This window comes from Anticarsia gemmatalis, chromosome 6 (genome assembly GCF_050436995.1).
Source record: "Anticarsia gemmatalis isolate Benzon Research Colony breed Stoneville strain chromosome 6, ilAntGemm2 primary, whole genome shotgun sequence".
NCBI classification, from domain to species: Eukaryota; Metazoa; Arthropoda; class Insecta; order Lepidoptera; family Erebidae; genus Anticarsia; species Anticarsia gemmatalis.
The window spans coordinates 7416497-7432843 of record NC_134750.1 but is presented as its reverse complement, the minus strand read 5'-3'; the positions used below and the strand labels follow the sequence as shown (position 1 = coordinate 7432843).

General features: G+C 34.1%; 1 protein-coding gene across 3 annotated transcripts; it reads right to left on the bottom strand.

The window, feature by feature from the left end:
• Window positions 1-7011: 7011 nt before the first annotated feature.
• LOC142973641 (arylsulfatase J-like) lies at window positions 7012-14892 on the bottom strand. 3 transcript variants are annotated; one of them, XM_076115573.1, is made up of 8 exons: window positions 14743-14892; window positions 10715-10817; window positions 10233-10392; window positions 9741-9967; window positions 9131-9239; window positions 8499-8651; window positions 7554-8210; window positions 7012-7337 (listed from the first exon to the last, which is right to left on the bottom strand). In XM_076115573.1, the coding sequence occupies exons 2-8, from the start codon at window positions 10814-10816 to the stop codon at window positions 7117-7119; spliced, it is 1629 nt and encodes a 542-aa protein (XP_075971688.1). In that variant the 5' UTR covers window position 10817; window positions 14743-14892; the 3' UTR covers window positions 7012-7116. The 3 variants fall into 3 exon arrangements, with proteins under 3 accessions (XP_075971688.1, XP_075971686.1, XP_075971687.1); XM_076115571.1 differs by lacking the exon at window positions 14743-14892 and adding an exon at window positions 14526-14649; XM_076115572.1 differs by lacking the exon at window positions 14743-14892 and adding an exon at window positions 13957-14057.
• Window positions 14893-16347: the final 1455 nt, after the last annotated feature.

Sequence of the window (16347 nt, the reverse complement as noted above, 5' to 3'; positions counted from 1 at the left end):
GCCTGTTTTGATTAATTACGTTCTGCCTTGCCGGTTGACATGTGGATGTGACTAGGTAGCGCGATACGCTGTATTGGAATAAAGTTATTGTCTTACTTGCTATTATATCATAACAAATATTAAGGCGCTCATAGCCAGTTGCGCTCACCGGTCGGTAAACGATCTGTAGGTTAAGCAATGCTTTGCACGGTCATTCCATAGATGGGTGACCGCATAGTGGTATTTGATCTGGGCGTCTCCGTGCTTCGGAGGGCATGCAAAAAGTCGGTCCCGGTTGTTGTCAATTAAGATAACAGTCGTTAAGCCACGTCAAAGGCCTTCGGGCGGCTTGAACAACTTTGACACTAGGTTGACCACTAACCATACGATTAGTAGTAGTATAACAAATATAGTTTATAGTACTTTCTTAATATTACTACTTCGAGGCGCTCGTGGCTACTTGCGTTCGTCGTTTAGTAAACGATCGAACGAACTGTTTAAAGCAACCTTGGCGCGGACATTCTTTAGACGGGTGGCCGCAAAGTGGTATTTGAATTGAGCGTCTCCGTGGCACGTAAAAATTGTTCCCAGTTATCAATAAGACAACATTCCTTAAGCCATGTCGAAGGCTTTCGGGCAGCTTTAACAACTTTGACACTAGATTGACCACTCACTGAATAAAATTTGAAGTTTGAAAAAATTAACTTCACCGTGTGTTGAAACGAATGAACAACTATAGGTTGGCAGAAAATGTCTCCACTATATCTCTATCTGCAGAGTAGTGGGTGAAGGCCTAACCTTGACCCACGAAAGTTTTAAGTACTTTTTTATTAGTTTGAAAGTAATAAATATGTCAAGCAATAATTGACCAGTAAGTCGATAATTGTCAAGTTCGTAATTTCTAATCAATAAATAAGTCTGCTTAAAAGGTCGTATAAAAGTAGAGAAAATAGAAAAATATTCCTTATTTCGCCTTCATGATAGTGGCTGCTTATGCATTGTAAAGTTACGAGTAAAACATTGCTTGCAAAAATGACATCTGTTACAAATTAAAATGAGCTAAGCTTTAAAAGGTTTCGCTTTTAATATATAAAAATAACAGGGTTTGCGCAATCGTAGCAAGTAATATTTTATGCCATCAAAAACATTCTGTAAAAACCTCAAGTCTCGCCGTAAAAAGTTGTGAGATCTATATAATACCAAGTCGATTAATCTATTTAGTCTCTACTTAAAGGACCTTCTGTCTTAAGTTATTACATATGTTATTATCATGCCAATTTAAAAAAATACCTCTAAAACAAATAGACCGACCTGGCCATCGCATGATTTGATTATTAGTATGTATCACACTACACAGCACGACAAGAAGTTAATGCTCCTGAAATGTTAATAATGGCGAATTTGTGTTTTCTTGCGATGACCAAGTCGATCTATTTGTTTTAAAGGTATTTTTTTAAATTGGCATGATAATAACATATGTAATAACTTAAGACAGAAGGTCCTTTAAGTAGAGACTAAATAGATTAATCGACTTGGTATTATATAGATCTCACAACTTTTTACGGCGAGACTTGAGGTTTTTACAGAATGTTTTTGATGGCATCTCACTTATTTTTGTAGAGCGAACATAAGTCCAATTTGTATGGAAAGACGTTTTTTTTTTCATAATTCAACATATTTTCTTATGGGAATGTTGTTCAGTTTCATGGGCTAAACACCCTTACCCACCTCCCGTTATGCCTCATATAGTAGGTACCTATTTACACCTATTTATTTTATTTTCTACAGTAATAATAATTCTTTAACTGCAAATGTAACCTTGTAATCTTATACATTTATATGGGATTACAAAGTTATTGTTGCAGTTGGTGTATTTAGAAAACTGGATCGAAATTAGAAAATATTAAATTTTTCCCATGATTAAGACACTAAACCCTTTTTGTATTCTAAATTTTAAGCTTCTAAGTCTGCTAGAAGTACCTTAGACTTTTGATGATCGGTGAGTCAGTGAGTCAGTGAGTCAGTGAATCAGTGAGTGACAAAATTCAAAATTTTAACAAGTTGTCATTCTTAAACTACTAGTTCAAATTGACTGAAATTTTAAATATACCGTGTTTATACAATGACTGATTAGTTGCTGAAAATCCAGGCTTCTTGTTTTATCCACAACGAAATTATAGGGGTGTCAAAAATAGCCCGAATTGCTTCGAGAAAAGGATGTTACGGCCGTGCCGCTTTTTTTTTGCTCGACTTGCGGGGGCACTTCCGTGCCCCCAGATAATTTCTTCTTACCTCCATGAAAATAAGTCATTTAATGCATAAGTGGAGTAACCAACTACTTTTTTTATTGTTCTCTTAGTACATTTAATTAGGTACTACTTAGGCCAAATAGAAAAATCTCTACGTCATTCTATAAAATTCTCTGTTTGTGCAGATACATAGATATAAGAATAAAAAAGGAAAAAATCGCGATTTACTACCAAATGATAAATATAATGCATGGTGGAGGAATAATCGAGTTCATTTGTTACCTCGACGCAAAGCACGACAATCAGTCTTAAGGTTTTGTCTGTTTGAGTTACTTCTACATGTATTTGTGGTTAACTCATGGACCTTTCAAGTTTAGTGTTCGTTTGATAGCTAACATTTGGTGATTAGCTTTGAAAGATCGTTCACTGAATGGCTGATATCAACAAATAAAACAGTGTCTTGAAGCAGGTTGATAAAAGCCGAGAATGATAGTTTTATCATTAATTTATTACTTATTTCCTCATCATATATTTAAAATCTGTTAAGTTGTTGAGAAAAGTTTCTTCAAGACCCTTATACTTATGTTTTTGTCTTATTTGTGACGTTATTTGAAAACATTTTCAAATATAACTTGAGTAGTTTGATGAAATTTAGTAGAAGTAATTTCTATTACACAAAGCATATGGATCCACCGCCGTGGGAATATCACCGAAAGTGTTTGAAAGTAATAACTTCTGAAGGCGAAGAACACTTATGTTAGACGACTATGTTTATAACTTTTTTTGCGTCCAAATGACCTATCTTATATATAGCCTACTTATGATAGAAATAAGACTGATCAAAAATATTCTCCGTTATGGCTGTTTTCTTTTCTCTGCTTTTAGGACAAGGAACTTGCCTTGTCTAACAAGAAGGTCACGAAAATCATTTGTTCAACAACGTTTACTTATTAAATAATACACACTATTAGGTACATGGACAAACATCAGTATATTACATAACTTTACCAACTCTTATAATAAGATTTGTAACAAAAATCCGGGTACAACTTGGTAAGCAACATGTGAATAGACGGTATCCGGGACGCGAGGCGGGTCGCTAATTATAATTGCGTGTTGTTGGAGAGGCGTCGCCGTGGAATTCATCAGCATGAGTCCCACGTATATGTGTTCAGTGAGATGTAATTGTTTCGTCGACAACTTAATGATTATACGTAAGTAATGCACCACGTTGCAGGATTTAAATAATTATTCTCGGCCAGCTGACACGCGCTGTTTTTCTCGCGTAAAATTCTGGATAATCCATTATGGATGTTTTCTTTTTCAGGTTATATCAACGATATCTGGAAATAATGCATTCATGGCCTAGGCTTTTTTCCAACTATGTTGGAGTTGGCTTCCACCGGATGCAACTGAATACCAGTATTTTACAAGGAGTTACTGCCTATCGGACCTCCACGACCCAGTTACCTGGGTTATAACACGAAAAAATGCGTTCAACAAACAAAAATTCTTTACAATGGAAAAATTCAATACGAACACAATATTCAGAACAATTTTTCACTCTTCTTGCATACCAAATAATATAATGGGCGCAGAACACTGATTAAACTCACTGATAAAACAAAAAATCTTGACTGTCACAATAAAGCTTCTTTGTGTCAACTCAACTTGTAACATCAAAGGTAATTTACGTCAACATTGAATGCGCAACAGTCACATCGTTTGTCTTAACCCAGTAATCCGCAGGCTATTTCTGGCACAAAACAGCTAATTTATCCAATTCGCAGCCCTCGGGCCTTCGTCAGAGTAGACGATTGCTACAAAAACCTATTTTCACCCTTTTGTTTTGCCATCGGTGGTGCAGTTTTTCCCCAACGTTCGGCGACCGCTTCAATTAGTTCTCGTTGTGACGCACACAGACATATCCATCAACTAGTCGTGCAAACTTGCCTAAAAGTTATTTGTTTTATTCTCACAGGATCAAGTCTGAATATTTTAAGCAGTTTTAATGATCTATGCATAGACCTGCCTTGCCAAAAAAGAGGATGCGGTTTAAATTCAGTAGACGCCAAGAAAATGTCACGTTTCCCAAATAGTTAAGGCCAGAGGTCAGGATGGTTTCTGATAGGTAATTCTTTTGGGTTTACTGATCACGATCCTGTCTTAATAGTGTTCATCGTAAGCATAGTAATGTCTACTGAATGAGTCAGCTGCAAGAGACGCGCGCGCCCGCGCCGCCCAGACTGAGGGCGATCCATCAACCTGTCACTTTGATGAGATGACCCATTTTGCTTGGTCGCCGACCGTCAGTGCGGCCGAATTGGAGCAAGGTCTGAATCTTACGGGGATCACGGTTAAGAGCTTAATTGATTTTTATCATTATCAATAACAAACACTTTTATCTGCTTCCACGCATTCACCTTTATGCGATCTGCAAAATGAAATAGGTACCAAACAAAAAAATATTGCTCCCGATAAAATCGAGACGAAAACTCAAATATTCATAACGGTGAGAAAGTTCACAATCCGAGAAATATTATTTATATACGTTTACTTGAGTACGCAACACACGACACAGCAGCTACAGCAATAAAAACTTTGTAAAAGTTAACCCAAATATTTCTCCCAACTTTGCACGAACACGTCGCTTTTAAAGGACATTAACAGTCATGCAAACGTCGAATCCGCTTAGCAAATTTTGAATGTTGCTTATACATTAACCTCACCTATATATAGGTACCTATATGTAATTTAGGACCGCAGGTATTACACGCTTACTTCATACGAAACCATTTTTATTCTTAGATATGTTAATGTTCTCCTAATGGGAATTACATTACAGTAGCTACATATTTCAGGACTCTTTATTTTCCTTGCTATTTTCATAAATTGGCTTTGAGTAGATATCTAAAAAAAGAGATGTCGAGATTCAAAATAACGAATTCAAGACAGCAGCGGGTCTTTTGGTCCACGGTCTGAATACAAATGAACAAATATAAAGTAGAATATCTCTGGGACTACCCCAAATGGACTTTGAAATGGTGATACAATTTTTTCTGTTCACAAAAACTATCCAAGTTACTTCAATATTATTTCCTCTTGTAAAAGGTGTGACTTTCAAAGAAACAGTAAGGGTAGCTGTTGACACTAAAATTAATATCAATAATCTTTTAGACGTTACCTACGTGCAATGTGTATCGTCTTAAGCATGATTTGTAAACTTGTGGCGTGGGCGAGCTTGTTCTTTGATAATCTGAAATCGACGTGTTAGCTATCTAATACATTTTTATAGGCCTATCAAAAATAAGACTTCGTGCGTTATCTTGCGAATTTTATGCCTTTGACTTGATCATGAAACAGGGGCGTTAAACAAGCATTTAAAATATTTAACATTTATCTTAGTGACATAGTGGGATTCGTATTTCAAAAGCAGAATTAAAACTTCCTAAAATCTAATCTAATGTACGGTATAAAGTTATTGTTATTCAAAATTACTTAGGGACAACAAACGCGTAATGAGATTCGGTTGTGTTGAGCGACAAACTAGTCGGCGTGCTGCACAGCCGAAACTTTCTCACAAACAAACACACTATTCATAACCTTGTTTGCTCGGCACTATGCATAATAATTACGTGTATATATTTCAGCTGGACTGTCTTCACGGATAAGACAAAGATATTCTTCATATGCTCACATTGTTCTAAATTATAATGATGCTGTGACGATTAAATTGTGTTTCATTTAAATTGTAGCTTCTATAATGTAAAGCGACACGCTTCTACAGCAAACTGTTGAAATATTTAAGTTAAATCTTAAGCACATAGCTGAGAAATACTTTAATAGGGTTGACAAAGATTTCGTTGATGTAAGCTTGTAGCTTTTGTTAGAAAACAACGTTAATAATACGCTCCCGAATTCCTTTCACTCCGCTGCTATGAATCATTTGAAAGCGGTCTTAAATTCATCTCATCGCTCAAGTGTCAGTCTTCATTGCTCTCATCATGAAGTGATATTCAGTATCCCAGCCCTTATATTATCATCATTTAGAAACGTTGACTTGCTGATATGATAAGAAAAAAAATCGTATATGATTAACGCATCTCAGTTACGATTATGATCTAGTCGAGCGAGAAGTCATGAGGTCCACCTATGCAATACTGATTTAACCAATTCCTAACAGAAGTCCGAAAACATCTACAAAACCACAAGATTTGGGACCGAGAAAACTAGTTGTTTGAAAAAAAACAAATCTTTTATTGATTACTGGGATAACCAGCCAGAAAATGCAGAATTAAAGATGCTGGTATACTTATTTTAGTGTTGCTTTTTTACATCAAGATGCAAAACAGTGTATTCTAAAGTACCGCTTCACGTTCTATGAATAAATACTCACTCACGTTTTAAACTTAATACCCAATCTTATCAGATCCATCTCAGTTGTAACTAATTATTAATTACGCTAGACTATTGTATGAATAACAACAATAAATTTGTTTTATTTTTGTTAATTTTTTTTTCTTAAAGAAACAAGATTATTAATTCAACAGATCTGATAAACTTGAGGAACAAATCGTCTAATATATCCAGTTGAGAATTATTATAAAATTGGTAAACTAAAATTTCCGACGAAGTTGACATTTTGGCTAAATATTAACTAACTACATTAAACTAAGTGCGTATTACTGCTGAGTTCCTTTGATATATCGGTGTAAACGGAATTTACATGCAACGTGTTGTTATTGGTTTTCGAGAAGGCGCTCAAAAAATAACTGGTTCAAAATATAGTTTTCAGTTTTATGGTTTTTTGTAATCTTCTTATAGAATAAATAACAATACTGACAAGAACATAATAACATCACATGTTGAAAGAATTCTTTATACTGAGTTATGTAGATGAGGTATCGTCAGGAAGCCAAGTTGTCCACGTGTACCCATGAAGGCTAGGGATCGACTCTGGGTCGTACTCGGCCGGTACCTTCCTAGGTATTCTCGTAGCTGCTTCATTCTCTAACATGGCTTTCATCTTCTCTGCCAACTCTGGATAATCTTCTGATAGATCCGTTAACTCACAAGGATCTTCTTTTATATTGAATAGGCACACAGTTTCTGCAACAAAGCATAAGGCACATTAAATAAAGGTTTTTAATAAGCAATAACCATAAACGCCTCTATTTCATAAACTTCTATTGCTAGAAAGAAGCGAGAATTTTAAAGTTTTAATAGAAAGAAGCAAAATGTAGGTACAACGTAATATTAACCGAATTAATAACAAATTACACACAATAAATAATATTCCTTAGACAACTTAAAACAAAAACTTACCATTAGAAGGAAAACAGATCGTATTTGAAGCAGCGTCACATTCTATAACATATTTTCCACGCATACTTAATTCAGATGTGTCAAACTGTCTACCGAATAACTTAAGTACATTATACACAGTACTATTCACTATACCATCAGTATACGACGGTGCTTTACCTATGACGCCTCTGAGATCGGCTCCTTGATGAGTACTATAACTTTGTAAAGGCGTACCAGTTATCAGTTTAAAATTCCCTAATATTATTGACCCATATCCTGTATAGTCATCGATTTCGTATATAGTGTTTCTCTCTGACGGTGCGTTGTTGTTAATATTTTCCCATTGATTGATACCATCGATTCCTGAAGGTACTTCTTCGCCTATAGCAGATAACAACGTTGGTAACCAGTCGATCACATGCATGTACCCATCCCAGTAATGACTAGTATTATTTAAGTTAGTGCTCCACACTAAACCAGCTACCCTCACTCCGCCTTCGTAAGGCGACATCTTAATTCCTCTTAATGGATAATTAGAAGCGTAATTGTTATACTGTCCGGATGTCATGCCGCCATTATCGGAGACGAAAACGATTATCGTATTATCTAAAATTCCTTTGTCGAGAAGAGCCTTAACAATTTCTCCCACACTGTCATCGAGTTTTTTCACCATAGCTGAAAAACAAATGAATTTATCAGTTCTACCAAACAATGCTGCGCGATTCCCTACAATTAGAACCATCAAGTATCGAGAGTTTGACATTTTAAATGTACTGCCAAAATACTTTCTACGACGTCCACTGGAGGTGCTGATCAGATTTTCATACAAAGTTGTTTGATAGCTAGCCGGTTGTGGTTACTCGATAGAAGTAGAGAATCAAATAGGTACTGCTTCTGAAATAACTATTTAAAAAAAATCCAGTAGAATGATATCTTTTTTTCTGAAGCAGCAGTGACACTTACCCGCTAACATTCTTCTAGAAGTCAGCTCAACATGACGCATTTGCCTGACGACTTCAGGCGGTGCCTGCAGATACGACTCTTTGTTACTGGAGTGTGGGGCATTGTGACCAACCATCAAGAACAGGGGCGAAGATTCATCGTGATTTTTAATAACTGAAAAGTTGACGTGTGTTACAATGGCTGATTATGAAGATTAATTTTAATCCTTACCAGAAAATATAGACATAGCAATATATTGATCATTATGCGACGTAATAAAGACGCCTATTTCAAATACGTGAATACAACATTTCATTATAAAAAATACAAAGGGTTTTATACTACAAAAACAAATATATTATACGCGCATTTTAACAAAAGCCGTTTAAGTAAAGCTCCATGTTGTAGTTTCACGCAATAAAATAGTTAATAAATATAAATGATTTTTCTTACACTACATTATAATAATGGAACCACCTTTTACGACAGTCATAAATTAAATAGATTAAGTTATGATTCAGTATGGACAATTATCTGATAACGATCCGAACCACTGATAATTTGAGACCCTGTGCAAAATGAGCTCTTTGTGAGAACAATTAAATTTTATTCAATTGCGTAGTATTAATATGGTGATAAATCATTGGTCTTACTTGACGTAGCTCGTTCTGTGTAAACATCGGTGATGTAGCCTTCTACGTCCCAGGCAGCAGTTAGATTATCGTAAAGGGCAAAACCAGAAACTGTTCCGACCGGACTGAACTGAAATTTATATCAAATCAACGTTTACAACAAAATGATGACGCCATTAAAATACGTAATGATTTCCATTGATGTAAGGTTGAGGTTTAACTCGAGCTAATATGAGTTCTCCTATTGATTTAAATTAGACACTGTCTTAGCAACACGGATAATGTTCTATTGAGTGGAAACGCAACCTTATAGAGACATTTTATTAAACTGTTCGAAAATCCCACAACATTTTAAAAGCATCGTCATTAAAATATTTCATCAATAAATACCTGATGCTAAGGTTCATTAATTCTTTCAGAATAAGGTATCCGTACCACGATTTTCTACGGCCGATATTTCGACTAGCAACCATCTGTTGTTTAAAATTACTCTCAGAGTAATAGTTCTAGCAAGATACACTAGGGGCGCCTATCAATTTTAATAATTTGATAGTTAAAGTTGTAGGAAATCGTGTAAAGCGTATATTGGGTTGAACCTTTCCATTTAAACGTTAAGCATTAATTTACTTACTGTTTCTTCTACAGTATATTCATAATAGTCCATATAGCCGCCTCGATGTCCAAAATGTGAGTCAAAGCCCCTTGACGTGGGCAAATGTTCATTGCGAGATGACCCAACATGCCATTTTCCAACTAAATGTGTCGCATAACCGGCCTCTTTTAAATATTCGGGCAGTAACTTCTCGTCGACTGGTAAAGCCCTATCTTCGCTTAATGACAACGGGTACCCTTGCATACCTGTTATTAAAAGTAAAATTCAATCAAAACGTTCAATAGCATCGCTAACGAGAAAAGAACATGATGACAGTTTTATATTGTCTTAATCACTAAGTTAATCATTACGTTAGACGGCATTCACAAATTATACATCATCATAGTATTATTTTTTGTATCATTTTTAAGTTTAGCTATATAACTGTATGGAGAATCTATTAAATTTTCAAAATTATTTCTTAAATACATATCATATGAGTATTTAATATAAAAGTATAAAAATACGTACCAAGGTGGTATGCGTATTTCCCAGTAAGAAAAGCTGAGCGCGAAGGTGTACATATTGGGTGACTGTAGTAGCGGCCAAAACCAACGCCTGATAACGCCAGTAAGTCAATGTTCGGCGTCAAGATCTGATCTGATCCGTGAAAACTGACGTCGTTCCATCCCTATAAATAAAACTGGTTGATAAAGATTGAAGCATAATCCAGAGAAACGTATAGATATCCAAAATCTTGTACAATTAGATAGGATTTTTGTCAATAGATGTAGATATCTTACAAAATATTATTTCGCCATTGTATAATACATTGTATGTCAACGGTAATACACAAAAATTAAAATGGTTTTTCCTTCAAATCTGTTTATTCGGAAGATAGTTTTATTCTTCTTTCTGTGTCATATTAAATAAGCAAGGAAATGAAAAATAATGAAGGAATAAATGGCAAACATTCTGAAGGTGAGAATTTCGTCAATACAAATTAGTCTTACCATGTCATCAGCGAATATAAATACTATATTACGTTTATTCGACACACGCGATGCCGTCATTGTACAGATAGTCAACAATAAATACACAATAGCCCGATCCATTCTGAAAATAAAACAAAATATCTGAAGAATGCCTGTTTAGGTAAGAGAATTGTTATATAATATTAACTTTAACTAAATATTTGTATATATATTATGATTTTTGGTACAATAGAAGTATAATTTAATAGTTTAAATGCAGTATCATAAAGAAAAAGACGGTTTAATACGCATTTCCAACATTCAAATATCTTTATGTTATGCAAACACTAAGAAATGCATAGCTTTTCAGCCTTGATCGTGAATATCTAGAGTTGATGATTACGGAAAAATATTAAATCGCACTTTCGTTCAAGCGATCTTATCATTATCAATTAGACTAGCAGATTAGTTAAATCTGAAAACCACTAGACTTTTTATTAAATGAAAACTAGCTGCAGTAAAACTATTGTTTGTATACCGCAGAAAACAGTTTAGCATGACACATTTGCTGACGTCAGCATGTATTGAATTGGCTACTAAATTTGCATTAAAATAACGACACAAAGGAAACAAGAAACACATTTTAATTTACATATATCTACTTAAAAAATACGTTTTATTGTAATACTAATAAAATTCCGATGACGACAATGTAACTATGCCCTAACAGACTTAAGCCCGGCTTCTGATTACATTTAACTGTAGTTTATCTATTCAATACCGTTTTTCATATGAGTTTAAACTCTATTTAATATAAGATAAACACCGCTAAATGTACCTCAGAAACCGGGGGTTACAAACTTATATAATAAGGATATCAAATAAGGTTGCATTGATAAGTATTGAGTGGTCGATATTTAGTTTTATCTTTATTCTAGACTAGCTGACCCGCGCAACTTCGCTTGCGTCACATAAGAGAGAATGGGTCATGATTTTCCCCGTTTTTGTAACAGTTTTTACTCGCACTCTGCTCCTATTGGCCGTAGCGTGATAATATATAGCCTATAGCCTTCCTCGATAAATGGGCTATCTAACACTGACAGAATTTTTCAAATCGGAGCAGTAGTTCCTGAGAGTAGCGCGTTCAAACAAACAAACAAACTCTTCAGCTTTATAATATTAGTATAGATTATTATTTGCAATGAATATATCACTGGTCTTGAACATATTCAGAGAAATATGTATTCGCTTCTAAGGGCTCTGAATGGGGTTCACGTTTTTCTTTGAATTCTCATTATAGTATTATTTTTCCTGTAATAATGTGACATGTTTTGATTACAACGAATGCTATTGTTCAATCTAAAGTAGACTTGTTCACCGTTTTTTATACTTTTTCTACTGACTTTTTTCTGATAAATAAGAGTAGATTGTGTCAGAACGTCACAATCGATAGTTGTGACGTTCTGACACGATCTAACGATAGGAAAAACACTCGGTTTTAAAGTTATGTATGTATACTTGACGTGGTAGTATAAGATCAATGGCCGAAAGTTGATAAAAGAATCTGTTATCATTTCTATTCATTCTCTCGTTTACTTTATATTCTTTTTTGAATCGCACCAATAATACTCGGGTATTTTTTTATATTTTGAGCCTAACTTAAAAAACGGTAAATATAAGCAGTTTTCTATTTGATTGCTAGATTTCCCGATTCGCTGGAAATCCATTAAAAACAGGGTTTTTGGAACCATCCATTGCTTTTTCTGCCAATGAAAACTATTATGGTACTATTTATCTTTTACGTTTTGAAACAAAATAAAGTCATTTTATGTCAAACTATAACTGTATGTCGAGAAACTCATCAATTCAGTTTTTTACGTCCTAGTAGCTTTCCTTCTGAAACCTATGGACGCAATTGGACGTATTCACGCGGGGCAAGTGTACCATTATTAGTAGTTTCCGTTTAGCGAAATGAAGAATCCTATACATCAATTAAATATTTTAATAATTTCAAACACTCATTACTTTGTTATACACAAAATAAGTTTCACACAAAAGAATATGGCCATGGAATCTTGCTTTTCACTTGTAACACCTGAACAAAACTGCTTAATACCAATTAGGTATGGTCTACTGTATGAATGTTATGTTAAAACGTACATTTTATTATATCCTACCTAAAACGAGATGTTTGCGTCAAGTTGCATGTATTAATTAATTAATTGCTAAATAATGAACATAACTATTGAGCTATTACTATTATTGATTACTGTCATACCCTGCGTAAAATGATTTTTGTTGAACTATGGTAATGTACCGGTCGTCTCATGACGATTATGCGCATAATTATCTCAGATTATGAACTAAATCTAAATGAATATTCTTGAAATTATTATCTATATATCTATTTTCCCGCTACAAGATGGGCATATCAAGGGTCTTTGATGGGTCATCGTTAACCTAATAAGATAAAAAAACTGCATAAATTATTCTAGCCAGGAAAGGAAAATATTGATTTATTTAATTAATAGAACCAATACTTATTACCAGCCTCGTTGTCTCATGGATTTGGAACTCTTATCATTCGCCAATGATCTGGGGCACTTCCAATGATAGGACAATATGTCTTAGCACCACACTAGGTACACTTCGCAGAATCATGTCTTTAGGACATGTTATACGAGTTTTTTTTATACGAAGTGTATTTTAACATAATCTGGTAAAACGTTTAAATTTTCCTTAGAATGGTCAAAACTTTCTGTTTAGGAAGCAGCACCAAGTCTTAAAAGTGATAATTTGATGTAATTTTTTCATAAATAATATCGAACAATCCTTCAAGAACTAGGTAGTCTGGAAATTACTATCACGCCGATTTATCGACCGTTAAAAAAAACGTAATACACACACTAGGTACATGGAAAACTAATTGTAGTTTAACATTATATTTGGATTAAACCTTCGACTATTTGAGTAGGACAAGAATCCTACTTAGCCATCACTGTTCTTATTTATACCTACCTAGTTGTAGCACCATTTTAATAAATAAGTTAAACTTTAACCAAAATTAAATAATGAGTAATACACCATTGATACATACATTGAATGAATCTTTTAAAAAATCGTAAAGATATATGTATACAATCTACAGACTACACTAATTTTTAACCAACTTCAAAAGAAAGGAACATTGTAGTTTTTTTTTTTGTTTTTCTCGTCTTCTAATCAATGTTTTCAGTTTACTATTTTTTATAAAATCGTGTTAATATAATAAAATACATTACCTTAGATTTTCCCGATGTTTAAACGTCACCTTCACTATGAGCAGTATTTAGCGACTACCGTGAGAATGGGTAAAAACAAACTTCTTTTACTCGGTCTTCAACAATTAGTTTTTATACTCGGAAACGCCTTCAAACTTAATACGTCAATCTGCCACAATACTTTCTGTTACTTAGATTTTAATGTAAATCACTAATTAAACATGTTTTTCTTAAATCCGTTTAATTTTTATAATTGAGTTCAGCTTCTTTAGTAAGCATTTAATTGAGTAAACAACCGCACTTTAAACCAATATGAATTAAATGGTTCTAAATATTTGTTTTAATTTCAGTTATTTTTCGTTACCACAGTTTATATGAATGAAGTTCGTAAGATGTCTTTGAAACAACACTATCACCCGCATTGTACTATACCAAAAGATTTAACGTACCTATCCAAAATACAAACAGAGTCAACTAATAAATTACTGTAAACTTGACCTAAAAATCTAGCCACAATGCCGTATATGTAGTATAAAGTGCAGGTCCCTTTGTACAGCAGATACCACGAATAGACGAATAAAAATACTTACAAAGCCATTTTGATTATTTTAAGATGCACTGACGTAGATATATTTACTAAACAATAGCTAGCTTTTAAGTGCGGCACCCAGCTGTTGCCGAACGCTAACGCACTACCAAGCTAAATGAGTAAAGCCAGCACTTGTATTTATAACCAAGTTCTTAAGCACTGAGTACACTGGCAAAACGGCTCGGTAGAAATTTCAAGACAAAAAAAATATCACTTACCTATTTAGGTCTAATATTTACGCATATTCCCAAAATAAATTCACCACAAGTTCAGAAGGTAGATCCAATGTAAAGAGCGAGCCGAAATTTCAAACCAAGGTTGGTAATTCGCTCGTAGTTTTTTTCAATTTTGTACAGCTATCACGAATAGATAATGTGAACTGCAATTAATAGAGGAGTTCGTCAGAAACCAGTCGTAAAATAATTAATTGTTCAACAAAATATCGTACTACGTACTTACAAACAGTTTTATTCGATTGATTTGAAGTGATGACTCAATGGAGTAAAATTCTTTACGATAGCGTTCGCGTATCGACAATTTGACATTTATAATGTAAACAGCTAAATAGATTTTAGTGTAAAATTTCTCGATAGCTAGCCGGTTGCCGATACTCGATAGTTGTACAGAATCGCGCTACAGTTCCTAGATTTTCTTTCACTATCGACTTTTCAACCGGCTAGCTATCCAGAAATTATGTTTAGAAATCAGATCAACGCTCTATCGGCCGTAGTAAGAACTATTTTAGCAGTGCATTTTAAATGTCTATAGTTCGAAACTCGATAGTGCCGACTACAAGTTTTGGGTATTGTGAACCATACTTTGATTTAAACTCGCGGTATAGTAAGACTATCGCGCTACAGTATATCTACTTCGAGAGCCAGTTTTAAAGCTGATGAATATCGGATAAACAATCCACAAGTAAGGTGACAGCAAATATATGAAAGATATTGTCAAAATTCCACCGAGTAAGCTATCCGATAGTAACCCAGAATTAGTGAAAAAGGATGCAATTTTAACGATACGCTTAAACATTAGCAATTACTCACAAACTATTTTGAAGTAGTGGATATTACAAGTTGTTTTCGTCAGCTGGCAACAACCTTCTGCATTACCAGTCCGCCAGTGAATACTGCACCTAATGTAAATACCTTTTTTATTACGATGAGAAGTTCTATTTATCTAATCTTTGTGGTGTCACTAAAACGTTTTATCTTAATTACCAATAACCATGAACCATTTCGGTTACCATTATGTTTACTTTTGAGATTTTTAGTGTTTCTCAATGCAATAAAGGGTATTTACATTTGCATGTAATTCATTAATCCTGTTTATGCAATAGTATATTGCTTTTTATCATTTTATCTACATAAATTCATTTTGCTAATACTGCTCTGTGTGTCTAAGTGGTGATACACACAGTTAACAAGGTTCCAGACTCGTACCCAGCTTGATCCCTGGTTAGATAAAAATATATCATTATTGGAATTTCTGAGCTCTTATTAGCAACAACTGAAATGTTGTTATTTTCTCGAAGTTACTACTTAACATTTTGTTTACTTCGTTTACACTACAAACAACTCTTAAATTGAGACAAATATCAAATAAAAGAATTTTGTGCTTGAATAAGTCACGCCAAATTATTTACGCATAGATACAGATACGCTTAGATATAGGTATTTAACATAATTATCCGAGGAATGAAGTACAATAAATGTGCTAAGATTTCAAATAACTTGTAATCCCTTATAAAATAGCCACAAACACAATAAATATATAAAGCCTGTGATGAATAATATGAATTAAGAGTTATAAATTAAACCTAA